Source organism: Phaseolus vulgaris, chromosome 10, assembly GCF_000499845.2.
Source record: "Phaseolus vulgaris cultivar G19833 chromosome 10, P. vulgaris v2.0, whole genome shotgun sequence".
NCBI lineage: Eukaryota > Viridiplantae > Streptophyta > Magnoliopsida > Fabales > Fabaceae > Phaseolus > Phaseolus vulgaris.
In genome coordinates, this window is record NC_023750.2 from 2302152 (window position 1) to 2317143 (window position 14992).

The following is a 14992-nucleotide window of genomic DNA, read 5'->3' on the forward strand; positions in this document are numbered from 1 at the left end:
TTTTGGGGATTTTTTGTGACTATTAGAGTGTTATCAAGGGATAAAGACAGGCCAAAGAGGACCTGAGCAGTTTGGATGCAAAGCACACCAAGAGACATACAAAGAGATTCAAGAAAAAGTGACAAATTTGAGTTGGTTTATACCACGGAACTTTTGAAGTCTATGTTTTCTTGCATTTCATTTTCTAGCCTTCTAAAGTGTTTGGAAAAATACCTCTTAGGAAATTATTGAAGAGTTGTTCATTAAATTCGTTTTATATTAGAAGTGTGTCAATTGGCTCTTGCACTTTTATTAGTAAGGTCTACTTTACTTTCAGCTACATTTATTTTGCTTTACTATTTCAATTCTTTCCTTCTTTTATTGTTATTGATTTATAGGTCTTTATGGTATTAGGAGAGTTCTATTTCTTGTTAGTATATTTTAAACCTTTCTTCGGTTTAATAGGTTCATTTGCATCTTCACCCACACACAATTAGTAGTTTTTGAAAATTGTTCTAGAAATTACTCGAATGGTCTTTTGTGAAGACTATCTAAGGAACACTATTTCTAAGAAAAACTTAGTACTTAAGCAGTCCTACTAACTTGCCTTTCTTTCATAGGAGTCTACTTGGGGCTAATCTCTCTTTAGAACCTTTAGGTGACTACCACCCAAAAATATTAGTTTTGTTTTCTTTGTTTTTTGAAAATATAAATAGAAAACATATTTGTGAAAACCTTTTATCACTCTTGTTGGGCTTTAAAATCTTTTGGGAAAATATTTGACTATTCTTAAGTCTACCATGAGTAATCATTTGCATTTCAATGATAGTAGGGGTAGAGAGCTCAAGAAGGGGTTGCAAGATACTAAAAGGGCTCAAGTCTTGATGCACCACACTCACTTATAAAAAGAATAAAAAATCAATAAAAGCTCATTTGAATATATAAACTCAAAGGAAATGCACTACACTCACTTATAAGATTCCAAGAATAAAAAAATCAATAAAAACTCATTTGAATAGCTAAACTCAAAGGAAGATGGCACACGGTCGTGGGATTGTTTAAATTCCAATTCTTTTTACTCGACAAGCAGACCGAGTCAATTGTAGTACAACTAAGGGTTGTTGTATCCACAGGGAATTGATGTTTATCACAATAAATATATCTTTCAACATGAAGTGATGCTTAAATAGAGGTCGATTGCATGTATTTGTAAATAACTATTATTTACGAATGCTATGTTTATTCAAACTCTTTGTTCCTTCTAGCAAAACCAAGTTGATTCCTCGCGTGGGGTTATCTAAAACAATAAACCACTGTTATAGCTTATTTTTGCATTAAGATGGAATAGTTCACTATAGTCTCAACTCCGCACTTTGCAGCCATTGAGTCCTATTGCTGGTTGCATAGAATTCATATGCATGAAATTGCTTTTAGGCCTCATTCATGCTTTATGGACAATCAATGGTCTTTCTTCACCATTGAGAATTAAGCACACTACTAAGTCCAAGGAATTTGAATATCAAAGAGAAATAGAAAATTCATAAACAACAACTAGAGAGATGATGAGTAGCAATTTTTTTGTCCTTTGTACCAAAATGATATTTTGTCATAATAAAAATGAGATTTTTAAGACATGGATGGACTTTCAATGAATTGGAAACAATCTAATTATAAGAGTCTTGTCATAGACAACCCATAACTTTGACGATAACAAATAATACCTTGTTATGACTTTTCTAATCAAGCTAGTTAGTGTGAAATAGGATATATGATTTTACTATGAAAAAAGTAAGACAAAATTAGAAGAAATACCACTAGACTTCACAAGTGAAGAACTAGATAAAGACAAGTGGAACACATTAAACGAAGTCAAATGAAGTGTTAGATAAGAATAAAAGTACAAGATACACAACAAACAATACAAAATCAAACGAGAAGGACATGTAAAGTAGATGAAAATACACGTGATTTTTAGAAGATGCAATTTAACTCCTGCATTGCAAAGATGATACTAACACATTTGACCAACTTTCTGAGTTTCATAATCAATTTGGTATTGTCAGTGCTACAAAGGGATTCATTGTAGAGAGAAAGATGTCTTGTGCCTAACAACATTGAGTGCTACAGAAAATGGTGCTAATGTAAATTATGAGTGCATGGATAGGAAGATTTTAAACAAATATTAAATAAATAAGTACTTGTAGAGTATAATATTATTTTCATAGTAAATTTTAGAAATTATAAATTTTTTTTTGTTTTATTTCATGTGTAAAATACGTGCAAAGAGTAATTTTGTATTTTAACTTATTAAGCACAATAAGGTGAGGTGCAAACATTGGAAGGAAAAGAAGGAAATAAGTAATCCAAAATTCATGAAAATATAAAGCAAATTAAGTTCTTGTCCTAAATCAAGCTAAATCATAACTAGACTCTTATCAGTAAAGGTCACCGTGTTTTGGAAAACACTGAGAGAAGGACACAAGAGTAAACACATAAGCTACAACGATCCTTAATTAAAGGTCTATGTATAGAAGTCATTCCACATAGAAAAGACTAATGTCACATTTGTGATTCTATGTGAATAAGTTATGATGCATGAAAAAAAATCTAAAATTTGTGAGTATTTAGATAAAAAAAATCATTTACTAAATTTTTTTTCGTAACATTTAAATAACTTTTGTTGTATGGTAAAAATGTACTTACTCACTGAGTGAAATTGTCTTTGTTTAAGGAGATGATGAAGGAATTAAGAAATTGACTTTTTTTTTTATATTTGAATGAACTAAAAATGACAGTCTAATTAAGTATAAACAATCTTATTAACAAGAACATTTACTTTAAAAAGACTAAATATAACTCAAGATAAATCAATATAAAAATAAAAAATATTAATATTGTTTGCATTATTCTCACGAAGTTATTTTTCAATTATCGTAAACCCTTTATCAAAATAATTATAAATAATATTTTTTAGAGACAACTAAGAGAAAATGAATGATAAATTAATAAAAAAATCAAAGTAATCTATAAACTCTATTTAAATTTTATAAAACTAATATTTTATTTTAAAAAAATAATATTAATTATTTGATATTGAATAATAAAACAACACAAAGTAAAATCCCTAATTCCTTTTCACCAATTTTCGCATTTGTCACTTTGCCTATTTTTCTAGTTATCTTCCATCAAGCATTTTTTTTTCCTTTTGAAGTATTGTCATTTACTTATTATATTTACATCATTCTTTTCTTCATAAAGGGTTACAACGTCTTCACATCAAAAAAATATTTATGTAGAGTCACTATCATCTCCTTGATAGCTTTATTGATAATTATAATAGTTAATTAATTTTACAATGCAAAATCTTCATTATTATTTCATACATTGGTAATTCTTTTTAACTCAAAATAAATAAAGAAATATCTCCAAGTTAACCCTAAAAAAAATAATATCCCAAATAATTTATAGTTATAAACATCTAATAAAAATTAAAATGATATCATAAAAGATAAACTTCTTGTGATACACTCAACTCCAATTGGGAAAAAAACTCCCAAGTCAATGAAGATGCCGTATTAGTAGGAAATTTTGGTGGTTACTAAATTTAGAAAAATATTTCAAAATATAAACAAAAAGTAAAATAAAATAAAAAAAAATCACGAAAACCCTGTGCATGCCTTTAAAAGCCCTTATCATTTGAACAGAGAACTTCACATCTCTGTTTTCTTCTTCTTCTTTGATCTCTGTTTCTCATTTCACTCTCAGAATAACAATGGAACTTCTGCAAAATGGCCACAAAACCAAACCCTCTGAAATACCCCACGTCAATGGAACCGCGTTAACTCACCTCAACTCGCTCTTCCAAACTCACTTCTCCGGCAACATCGATCCTTCCAGAGTTTTTCTCTCCAAGGTCAAGCGTCTCATTGTAAAGGTACTCTTTTTTTCCATTTTCACTCTGTTTTTCTTCATATATTATGATTTCAAAAACATAAACTATTTCCCAGTATAAGAATTTCTCAAAGATTTTCTCTTTTCAGATGTTGTTATGAAAAAAATTATTAATATTTCTTATTTTTCTTTATCATATATCGTGTATATCGTGTTCTTATTTTAGGTATCTCTGTTTCTTTCATGCATTCATTGATCTCATTCTTCAAACAGAGTGTACCAAGAATAATAAATTATATAAAAACCAGAGGAAAACATCAAAGGGTTTTTTCCTTGTGACAATGTTTTCACTCTGCTTCTTGTTTTCTATAAATTGCTCTGTTTTGTGTGCAAATTTTTTAATATTGGAAAAAGCTGAAAATGGTGACTTTGTGATTAAAAGTGAAAATAATACGTAAAAAATAACACAAATAAAGGATCCCAGAATTTAGATTTCTGGGTTTTTTTTCTTCTCTGCATCAAGGCTAAAACATGGATGAACCAAGATAAACAGAGGAAAAAAAACTGAGGGAAACGAAACCCTTTTTATAATTTTATGTTTCTTTTTTCAAACATCAATTTTTTTTTCAACAATCAAAATGCTATGACTTTATCTGTGGCATAAAGTTAATGGGTGTGGTGATTTTGTTTTTACTTGATTTTCGAGTGAATTTTCATAATTATTTATGATTTTTCTTATGAACATGACAGTTTTTAGAAAGGTCATTTGTTATGTGTATGGAGTGATATGATTATTTGTAAAAAATTTAAAAAATGGCATCATTGAAGAATAAGGTGTGTTATTATTACTTTGTTCAATAATAAAGTTAAAGTTTTAATGAAGAACTTGATTCCTTTTAATTTCAATTAAATTCTCTGACTGAGGACTCTATTGTTTTAATATTTTGTTTTGATTTGAGTTAAAATAAAATAAAAAGCAAATAAGTATTTTTTTAAAAAAACCTATTTTGCTATTTACAAATAATACTATAACTAATATCCGATATTATTTTAAATTAGGAATAGGATAATAATATATACATATATGTTTGTTTTTGTTTACATTTTTTTTTAAATTGTTAAAATAATTTGAACTTATTTGATAGTCTAATAAAAACAGAAGAAAATGTATAATAAATTTTGTGTGGAGGTAAATTCTATCTCCTGCTAAATATAAATTTTATCCCCATCAAATATCAAAGAAAAGATAATATAATTTTTATTTACAATTAAATTAAATAAAGCACAACCTTTCCAAACACATAAATAAAGAATAGAAAAGTAACATGGTATACTTTGAGTCCTCTTCTTTTATCTTTCCAATTTCTTTTTTCTTTTTAATGCAAAAAAAAAAACTAAGATAAAAAAAAAATTATTCACATGCTTACTTGTTTCTAATCTAATAAAAGAAAATGAATGATGAGTTCTAAATTTAACATTTTGAAAGTCTCAATCTGATAATTATCAAATAATTCAAAAATAAAAAGATGAATAGGAAGAAGTGTTTGTTTCCAAAATGTATATTTTTAAAAAATGAGATTCATATCTTCTCTATGATCTAAAAATATTTTAAAGTTATCTAAAATAAGCTTTGGTAGACATTATTATAAATCATTTCATAAAATTATTGTGTTAGGTTGGTGATGGATTTTCTCAATCTTTTCATGACACTATTAGCAACCTTACCCAAAACTATTAAGTTTAGAGGTTCTTCAACCTCACATTCTTTAGACAAACAAAAAAAATTAAAATTAGTTTCAAAAATATTTTTAATTTTGAACATAGTTAGCTCATGTTTAAGAAAAATGGAAAATATAAGATAATTGGTTGTTGAAAACTCTATTCAAAGTTGAAAAATTATTTTTTAGATGAATGTTATTAAGCTAATCTAGTGAACACAAATTAAGCAGTAAAATTATTGTTTTAAGATGGTATGAAAATATGTGTGTTTACATTATTTATAATATATTTTATATTTATAAATTAAAATATTTTTTAAACAGTGATACTTTTAGGGTTTTGATCAAGTTTTAACTTTTTGTTTAAAGATTATATTAAAAGTAACAAAATAGTTTAATAGTGTTAGAATTGAAGTAAATAAGTGGTATTTAAGGAGCAGTTTTATCAAAATAAATTGCTTAATTTTAAAAAGAGATAAATAATTTTAAATTGAAGCTTTGAAATTAAAAGTAAAAAATTAATTGTTTTTTTGTGAAAAGGTACAAAAAATTTAAAATTTTAGACGATTATAAATAAATTCATTAATTAAGATCTAATATTTAATTTCTATATCAAAAAAAGCAAAAATTTGAAATTCATATTTTTTTTTCAATGTAACTTATATATATATATATATATTTTTTTTTTTTTTTTTCACTTCATATTCTTTTTTAAGCATGACTTTAATTTAGATTTTTTCGGTTTAGGCTTCCTCAATTCAACTCAAATAGAAGAATTATTAAATTTACATTATTTTTTTTACTAATATTTTAGAAAGGTTTCTTTTGTACCAAATATATTTTTGGTTTTTTTATATATTAATTAGTGCTATTTTTCAGGTGTTTTTTTTTATTTTTTAATTGTTTTGCAAACCCATGAATTGATAGTGACCCCTAATTGTTTAGTGGTGTGAGATTAAACAACAATAATATCGTGATTTGTAGGGCCCACAAAGCTTAGTTTTACACGTGGCAGACCCTCTGCATCTCAACTCTGACACCTATTTATCTACTCTTTTTCTCCCACTCGTTGAACTCACTCACTGAGTCACCTAACTCGTTCTCTTGACTCAGTGCTGCATCACCAATATCTAACTCTCATGAATGGTGTGAAGTGTGTTCTGAACAGAGACGGAACCACAAAAAGTATTATAACAATATCATAAATAAAATAAAAAATTATATTTTTTGCAATCATATATTTTGAAATATTAACTACATCGTTAATATATTGAAACACTAACTAATATATATATATATATATATATATATATATATATATTATGATGAATAATTTATAACAATATCATAAATAAAAAATTAATATTTTTTGCAATCATATGTTTTGAAATAACTAAATCATTGATATATTAAAACACTAATTAATGTATATTATGATTGAGAGATAAATTAAAATCTTTTTTCTTAAATAAGAATACAAATATTTGTTGTTAGGTTCATTCTATTATACAAGTATATTTGTAATTATAGTTAGTCATAATTTATTAAGAAAAAAACTATATTAACTATGTTAAAAAAAAGATTATATCAATGTTTTAAAAGTGGTTTTGACGCGTACCAATATTTAGTTTGCTTCTATTAAGTTTAGAAGAGTGTATTTAAATCTAAAACCTTGAGAATATAAATATATATATATATATATATATATATATATATATATTGTATCAGGAAAAGATAGTACTATGCTTTAAATTTCAAGTTGTCAATCCCTTAAACAATATATTAAATATTTTGAATAGGTAAAATTTAATAAATAATCTTTATTTTCAAATAGATTATTATAAATCAACATGATATAAAATTTAAAATGGTAAATAACAAAATAGAAAAATAATAAAAATATTAAAGAAAAAGGTAGGTCCTTTTTTATCTAGAAAATGCAAGAATGCTAATACCTATATCACTAAAACTATATCTGTTCTATATTTTTTCTTTTTGTATTATGTTAAAATTAAAAATTTAATTGAAAAATCATTAGAAGAGTGCATTAAAGTATTATCTACTTTGGAACATAGAATTTTATCACATTTTTATTTTTAAAAGACACTTTAGTTGAATTAAAGGAGTGACTGCATTAAGTATATGTTATTTTTCTCAAGTTTCTTTCCATTTGTAATTCTGTTATTAACACATTTGTTTGCTGCATCATTTTTATTGAAGGTTGGAACAGCTGTTGTTACTAGAAGTGATGGAAGATTAGCACTAGGTAGAATTGGAGCACTTTGTGAGCAGGTATAGAAAAGAAAAATTTAGGATTTCATATCTTAATTGTAATGTATTTTGTGTATATGTGACTTAAATTTGTGTTTCCAATGAAATTGTGGCAGCTTAAAGAACTTAGCTCTCAAGGATTTGAAGTCATACTGGTAACTTCAGGTGCTGTTGGCCTTGGCAGGCAAAGACTTAGATATCGCAAATTGGCAAATAGCAGGTTCCTATCATTTATCTTTTATGATCATTGTATATAATGGATTTCACACTTTGATTACACCAATTTGAAAAGAATGATATTTGTCTTCATGATCAAAGTACATTAGTGTTTTATACCCTGCTATAGCATGTTTATCACTAGAAGTTTTAGACCCATTTGTGTGATTAAGATTGAAACCGGATAAGATTGAAGCTGTTAATGAAAACTTGTTTATTTTCCATTAATTGAAGGTGAGAATGATTAACCTGAAAGAAATTTTGTGCTTGTGATACAGTTTTTCTGATCTTCAAAAACCACAAGGTGAGCTTGATGGAAAAGCATGTGCAGCTGTTGGGCAAAGTAGTCTCATGGCTCTCTATGATACCATGTTCAGCCAGGTTGCCACAAAACTGAGTTGATTATTCATTATTATTCCAATCCAATATAAGTGTTTTCTTTTCTTTAGTTACTAATTTGCAAATGATTTTGTTGTTTTCTCCATGTTGATGCTGATATGAGATTTTTTCTTGGTGCAGCTTGATGTGACTTCTTCCCAACTTCTTGTGAATGATGGATTTTTTAGGGATGCTGGCTTCAGAAAACAACTTTCAGACACAGTGAACTCGTTGTTAGATTTAAGGGTTATCCCCATTTTTAATGAAAATGATGCTGTTAGTACTAGGAAAGCACCATATGAGGTAGGCTGTTTTTCTTCCACTGTGTCATTTGAGTTATCTCTACTTTTTATTCTGAAATTGTTTAGTTTTTGCTTTTGATGATGACTATCTTAGTTTGTTGCGCCAATATGTTAATTTGACTAACAAAAGCAAAAGAAGCCATGTGCCACTAGGTGGGTTTGGCTATATGATGGATGAATTTGAAAAATCTGATCTTATTATCTTAAATTGCAAGCACTTTGTGCAGGATTCTTCTGGTATTTTCTGGGACAATGACAGTTTGGCTGGACTATTAGCCTTAGAACTTCAGGCTGATCTCCTTGTTTTATTGAGTGATGTTGAGGGCCTTTACAGTGGTCCTCCAAGTGACCCAAACTCAAAATTGATCCATACATATGTAAAGGAGAAACATCAAGGAGAAATTACTTTTGGAGACAAGTCAAGATTGGGCAGAGGGGGTATGACTGCTAAAGTTAATGCTGCTGTTTGTGCTGCTCATGCTGGTATCCCTGTCATTATAACTAGGTACCTTACATTTTTGTGTTGTGCTTTTTTAGCCATATAGCAAGATGCTTTCACCAAAGATAACTATTTTTAGTTTCACTTTTTTGTACCTTTACATAAACTGCTTCATTGGGAGGCACCCACTTATGCTAAATTTTTAAACCATGAAGTCAACATCCAAAAAGAATGGTTTGAATTAGATTCTTTTGTGAAGTGGTTTGCAAAGGATTCTTCTTTTTTCTTTGTTGTGAAAGAGCATCAATTGGTACGTGCCTTTCCCCCTTTTGATATAACATCTAAAATATGGATATCATATGAACAGATAAGGTAATGTAGATATATATTCCATTATGTTAGAGTACAGAGAATATCTAATGCAATTCATCAGTTTAAAATAAATAAAATGCTTGTTTCTGTCATGCTATTTATGGTGCCTCGTGGAAAAAAAGAAGAAAAAATTAAACTTCCTTATACATTTAACTTTGTTATTTACTTGAAGTATCTATTATTTTGAAAATAGATCAAGAGAGAATGAAAAGGATTCTAATTTGTGTTGTGATTTGTGACTAATAATTTGGAGGTAAAGCATAACTGCAAGTATACTGCATTAGGATTTTGCATTTGACTAACTTTTATTATACTTTAACCTCTCTTGAAGTGGCTATGCTACAAACAACATCATACGTGTTCTTCAAGGGGAAAGAATAGGTACTGTCTTTCATAAAGATGCTCATTTATGGAGCAATATAAAGGAAGTGAGTGCACGTGAAATGGCAGTTTCAGCACGTGAGAGTTCTAGACGACTTCAGGTAATCACAGTTGCATGTTGAGTGAGTAATTTCTAAATTGGTCTTCCAAAAATCGCATTTCAACATTTTTTTCTAAAGATTTTTATTCCAGTTTCCATCAAATATTAAAGGTGTTGATATATCATCCTTGTAAGCTCTAAAGTGGTGATATAAATTGTTGCTAGATTCTTTGAAGGACCAATTTAAGGCTTATTATAAATAATAAATAATAAAATTGATTACTCTTATATGATTACATTACTTCCACCATATTAAATGTTTTACATAGTGATTTGTACTACTATTTCTGCTATATATTACTTCTAATTTCAGTACTACTACAGTTATTACTTCTCAACACAATACATTGAATCAGGGTAGCTGTCAGAATTATATTGATGTTTTTTGTGTCAGATCCTCAAATATGAAGAAAGAAGTAAAATATTATTGGCAATTGCTGATGCATTGGAGAAAAATGCAAGTCTAATAAGTCTTGAGAATGAAGCTGATGTTGCTGAAGCTGTGATTGCTGGATATGAAAATTCCTTGATATCACGTTTAACCCTGAAGCCTGAGAAGGCAAGAGTTTAATTGATTCCGTACTGTTGTTGAATAGTGAAGGATAACATGCATGATTTTCTTTGTTGTTATTGTCAAACACTGATTTCTCATGTTCCAAAGCAACTCTTATGAAGTTTTGTTTTTTTTTTCTAAACATGTTTTAATCTGACCTCTATCTTTGTACTTTACAGATCTCTAAGCTTGCAAAGTCTGTGCGCATTTTGGCAGCTATGGAAGAACCAATTGGTCAAACTTTAAAAAAAACAGAGGTCAAACATTATTTTTCTTTTACCCTCCTAATTTTTTATTTTTTTTTTGCAGTCATCAATGAGTTATAGTGTATTGCAAATGAGTAGCCTATAAGTAATGTTTGGTATTTGTGACACCACGTTGAAATATTCAACTCTTTTTACATGTTTCTAGTATTTGGTAAAGTAACAAATTCTAGAATGGATTATGTAATATATGTTCACTAGTCTTGATTTAAGAACACATTATAACCATTGCTTTGAGTGAAAAATGAACTATGTGTTATTAAACTTTATGTTCTGTTCTGACAATGAGAATTGTTGGTCCCTTTGTTCAGATAGCAGATAAACTAGTCCTGGAGAAAATTTCTTGTCCTTTGGGAGTCCTTCTGGTTATATTCGAGTCTCGACCTGATGCCCTTGTTCAGGTTATTTTAAGATTGTTATTCCTTCTTATCTTCCTTCCATCCTCAACAAATTATGTTGAAGGACAAAGATTTGAGCATGATTACCAATTATCCATTTAATATGAGTTGAGTGTTGTTTCACTATAACATCAACTATGACAAGTAATTTTGGTTTGTTCAATCTTTTGACTGTACTTTTATGTATGTTGTTTGGAAGTTTAGTTTTGGATGTTGATCTTTTAGTGGTATGGATAAATGGATTAACAGATAGCTGCATTGGCAATTCAAAGTGGGAATGGTTTACTGCTTAAAGGTGGAAAGGAAGCCAGAAGATCAAATGCAATCTTGCACAAGGTTTATACTATGTATTCATTTTGGTTGAGACAATTGTTTTATAAGATTAATCTGCATCAGAATTGATGGTTGTTTCTTTGTCATCATTTTAATTATGCATGATTCTATCTTTCATATCTGTGTTTATTGTAGGTCATTACTTCGGTGATTCCAAATACTGTAGGTGACAAACTTATTGGGCTTGTGAATTCAAGAGATGAAATTCCATACCTACTTAAGGTTGGATACTTCTAATAAAATCCCTCAAAATTATTTCTCTTCAATTATTTGGCACTAACATACTCTACCTCAGCTTGATGATGTGATAGATCTTGTGGTCCCAAGAGGCAGTAACAAACTTGTTTCTCAAATCAAGGAATCAACAAAAATTCCTGTTCTTGGACATGCTGGTAATGTTCTTCCATATAATTTTCCTATTTCTTAAATAACTATTTTGTTGAAATTATTATTTTTGTGATGCAGATGGAATTTGTCATGTATATGTCGACAAATCAGCTAATATTGGTATGGCAAAACAGATTGTTAGAGATGCAAAGACTGATTATCCTGCAGCCTGCAATGCAATGGTAACATTTACACATCCTGTACAATTCACTTAGTAAAACATATTCATATACTAAATTGGTATGTATGGTGTGATTTGAATTTATAGATTATGCTCATCAAAATATTACTGTTATGGTATTCTTAGGAAACTCTTCTTGTACACAAGGATCTATCAAAAAATGGTGGACTTAATGAGCTTGTCCTTGAACTCCGACGTGAAGGTATCACTTTAATTGCAAATGGGTTTATGACAAACAACATTGGTCCAACTTGAAGATTCCATTCTGTTTGGAATTTTTAACAATTCCCTTCATGGGATGGGAAGAGATTTTGTTATGTTAGTTTTATGATATATATATATATATGTGTGTGTGTGTGTGTGTTATCACTAGATCATATCATGATATACTAATAAATCAGAAGTGAAATGTGCATGTTAAGGGCAGAGAAAAATAATCACAATGCAGAGATTGATATTAGTCTTGGGAATTCTAGAAGTGAGTTCAAAAGAACAGAGAAAATGTTTATCTTGAAACAAGTTTTTCAAAGAAAAATCATGTGAAATACATATTATGGGTTATTTAAGTTAAGAGAAATAAAAATCTTACAAGAAAAGCAAGACAAGAAGTTGAAACCATTTTTATGAAAATATGGAAGGGGATTGTTTAATATGAGCTATGGTTTTGGAGTTTACCAATCTAATATGTACAAAAACAGATCTATTTATTTTTGTTGTCATGCTTAAACCTCTCAAATTTCTTTTCTTAATAAATGGTGTAAGTAATATGCATCATATTTTTCTTCACAATCAGAAAAGACTTGTATAAAAAAGGACAAAATGGATTGCAGGTGTTAAACTGTACGGTGGACCACAAGCTAGTGACTTACTAAACATTGATGAAACAAGCTCTTTTCATCATGAGTATAGTTCACTTGCTTGCACAGTTGAAATTGTAGAAGATGTATTTGCTGCCATTGACCACATAAATCAACATGGAAGGCATGTTATGTTCCTCCAAATAATTTTCATTCCATTCTCTTATCATTAACAACAATTGTGTTCAAATATTTTCTTACTTTCATTGTTGTTTTTGCAGTGCTCATACTGAATGCATTGTTACAGAAGATTGTGAAGTTGCTGAGACTTTCATAAGTCAAGTTGACAGGTATGTCTAGAAATTTGACTACCTACTTGTGTTTGTTGACTTTATCTACTAAGGACTAATTTTCTTGCCCCAATTTTTTCTCGTTTGGTGACACTCTTACTTGTTGACCCCACTTAGAACGAAAAGGCTAGGTTTCTCAGTCACAGTCACCACAACTTTTACTGTTATCATTGTTTGTTACTACCACATTACTAAATCTCATCTTAAACTCTAGCTTAAAGTCTTAATAATGTCTCTTTTCAATTGATATTTACACTCTTCTAGCTCACAAGATTTGAGTTATCAAGTATGATTTAGCATTAGTTTATCTTCAACAAAGTATTCCATTTCATAAACATTACTTTACCATTCCCCTCAAATCAATCCATAAATCTGAAAGTCTGTGGAATCTGTAAATTTCATAGAATCATTATTATGCAACCTTCTACTTTTGTGTACAAAAATTTCTTTCATCTCACTTTCTTCCTACATGATGCCACCAAATGTTTCCTTAACGAACAACTCTTACAACTTGACTATGAATAACTCTTGTTTCTTCCTGATACTTATTGTGGAACATATGCAACTTTGCCTTATGTACAAACAGTGCTGCTGTTTTCCACAATGCAAGTACACGATTTTGTGATGGAGCACGATTTGGGCTTGGTGCAGAGGTAATGATCTTCTACAAAACTCATTGCTATCAGTAACAATGACTTTATTTTCTCATTTGGTCTGGTTCCACTAATTATTGAACAGGTTGGAATTAGCACAAGTCGAATTCATGCACGAGGTCCTGTGGGAGTAGAGGGTTTGTTGACAAACAGATGGTATGAAAATCTGAGCTCTTTTCTTTTATAGTTTCAATGATGTGAAAAAGTATGTTCAAGAAACCTAGTACTTTTTAACTTGTGAATCAAAGTAGCAATCTAGGCTTATAGATACATTACATTATCCAACTTTTTCCCCATTTGAATATTTGATGGATATAATGCAGGGTATTGAGAGGGAGTGGGCATGTGGTTAATGGAGATAAAGGGGTCCATTACACTTACAAAGAATTGCCACTAAAAGCATAACTTTGTATTTAGAACTTAGTTCACTTTTGAAGCTAATATGCTCCCTCAACCAAGCAACATCTCTTTTCTGTGCTGTTATGATATGCAGAAGCTGTTGAGATGTTGGCCATGTATAATGGTAACTATCACTTGACTCTTTCCAGGGCATTTTTCTTACCTGGAGCAAGTTCATAGGGAGGAAATAATATGAATGTTTGTATTCAATTGTATTGCTCTTTCATATCATATTTCTGAGTTTGCATTACACCAATGTTATTATTCTCTGTATACTAGTGAGCTTGAATAATTATGGAGAAGTTTTTATTATAGAAACTTTAACTTGTTTTATGCAGGATTGTTGTTAGTTTACTGTTCATTATGCTAGATGTGATTTGATTATTCTATATCTGTTCTTTTTATTCATTTATTTATTAGGTTTGTGTTGGTTGTTAGTGAAACTAAATATTTTTTCAATTGTATGAACTTTTTAAAAAAATTTCTTATTTTTTAGATGTTATCTCTACCATGTTTGTTCCATTTTATATTATTGATTAAAAAAACATATACTTTTGGAAATATCACAAGCATAAACTTAGAAACATGTTATGGTAAAGAGAAAAAAAAGAAGAAATTGTGCATGGATAGT

At 29.0% G+C, this 14992-nt stretch overlaps 1 protein-coding gene across 1 annotated transcript; it reads left to right on the forward strand.

The window, feature by feature from the left end:
* Window positions 1–3653: 3653 nt before the first annotated feature.
* LOC137818588 (delta-1-pyrroline-5-carboxylate synthase-like) lies at window positions 3654–14698 on the forward strand. Its single transcript, XM_068622107.1, has 20 exons — window positions 3654–3913; window positions 7809–7880; window positions 7976–8079; window positions 8354–8456; window positions 8595–8756; window positions 8983–9260; window positions 9898–10048; window positions 10442–10606; window positions 10780–10857; window positions 11175–11264; window positions 11511–11597; window positions 11730–11816; window positions 11890–11986; window positions 12060–12163; window positions 12289–12364; window positions 12993–13143; window positions 13241–13309; window positions 13896–13962; window positions 14048–14118; window positions 14286–14698. The coding sequence occupies exons 1-20, from the start codon at window positions 3752–3754 to the stop codon at window positions 14365–14367; spliced, it is 2256 nt and encodes a 751-aa protein (XP_068478208.1). The 5' UTR covers window positions 3654–3751; the 3' UTR covers window positions 14368–14698.
* Window positions 14699–14992: the final 294 nt, after the last annotated feature.

Bases quoted from the DNA above. Each gene is read 5' to 3' on its own strand.
- LOC137818588 (XM_068622107.1), top strand. From the start codon at position 3,752: ATGGAACTTCTGCAAAATGGCCACAAAACCAAACCCTCTGAAATACCC. The intron at 7,881-7,975 runs GTATAGAAAAGA...AAATTGTGGCAG, and splicing joins TTGGAGCACTTTGTGAGCAG to CTTAAAGAACTTAGCTCTCA. The intron at 11,987-12,059 runs GTAATGTTCTTC...TTTGTGATGCAG, and splicing joins TCCTGTTCTTGGACATGCTG to ATGGAATTTGTCATGTATAT.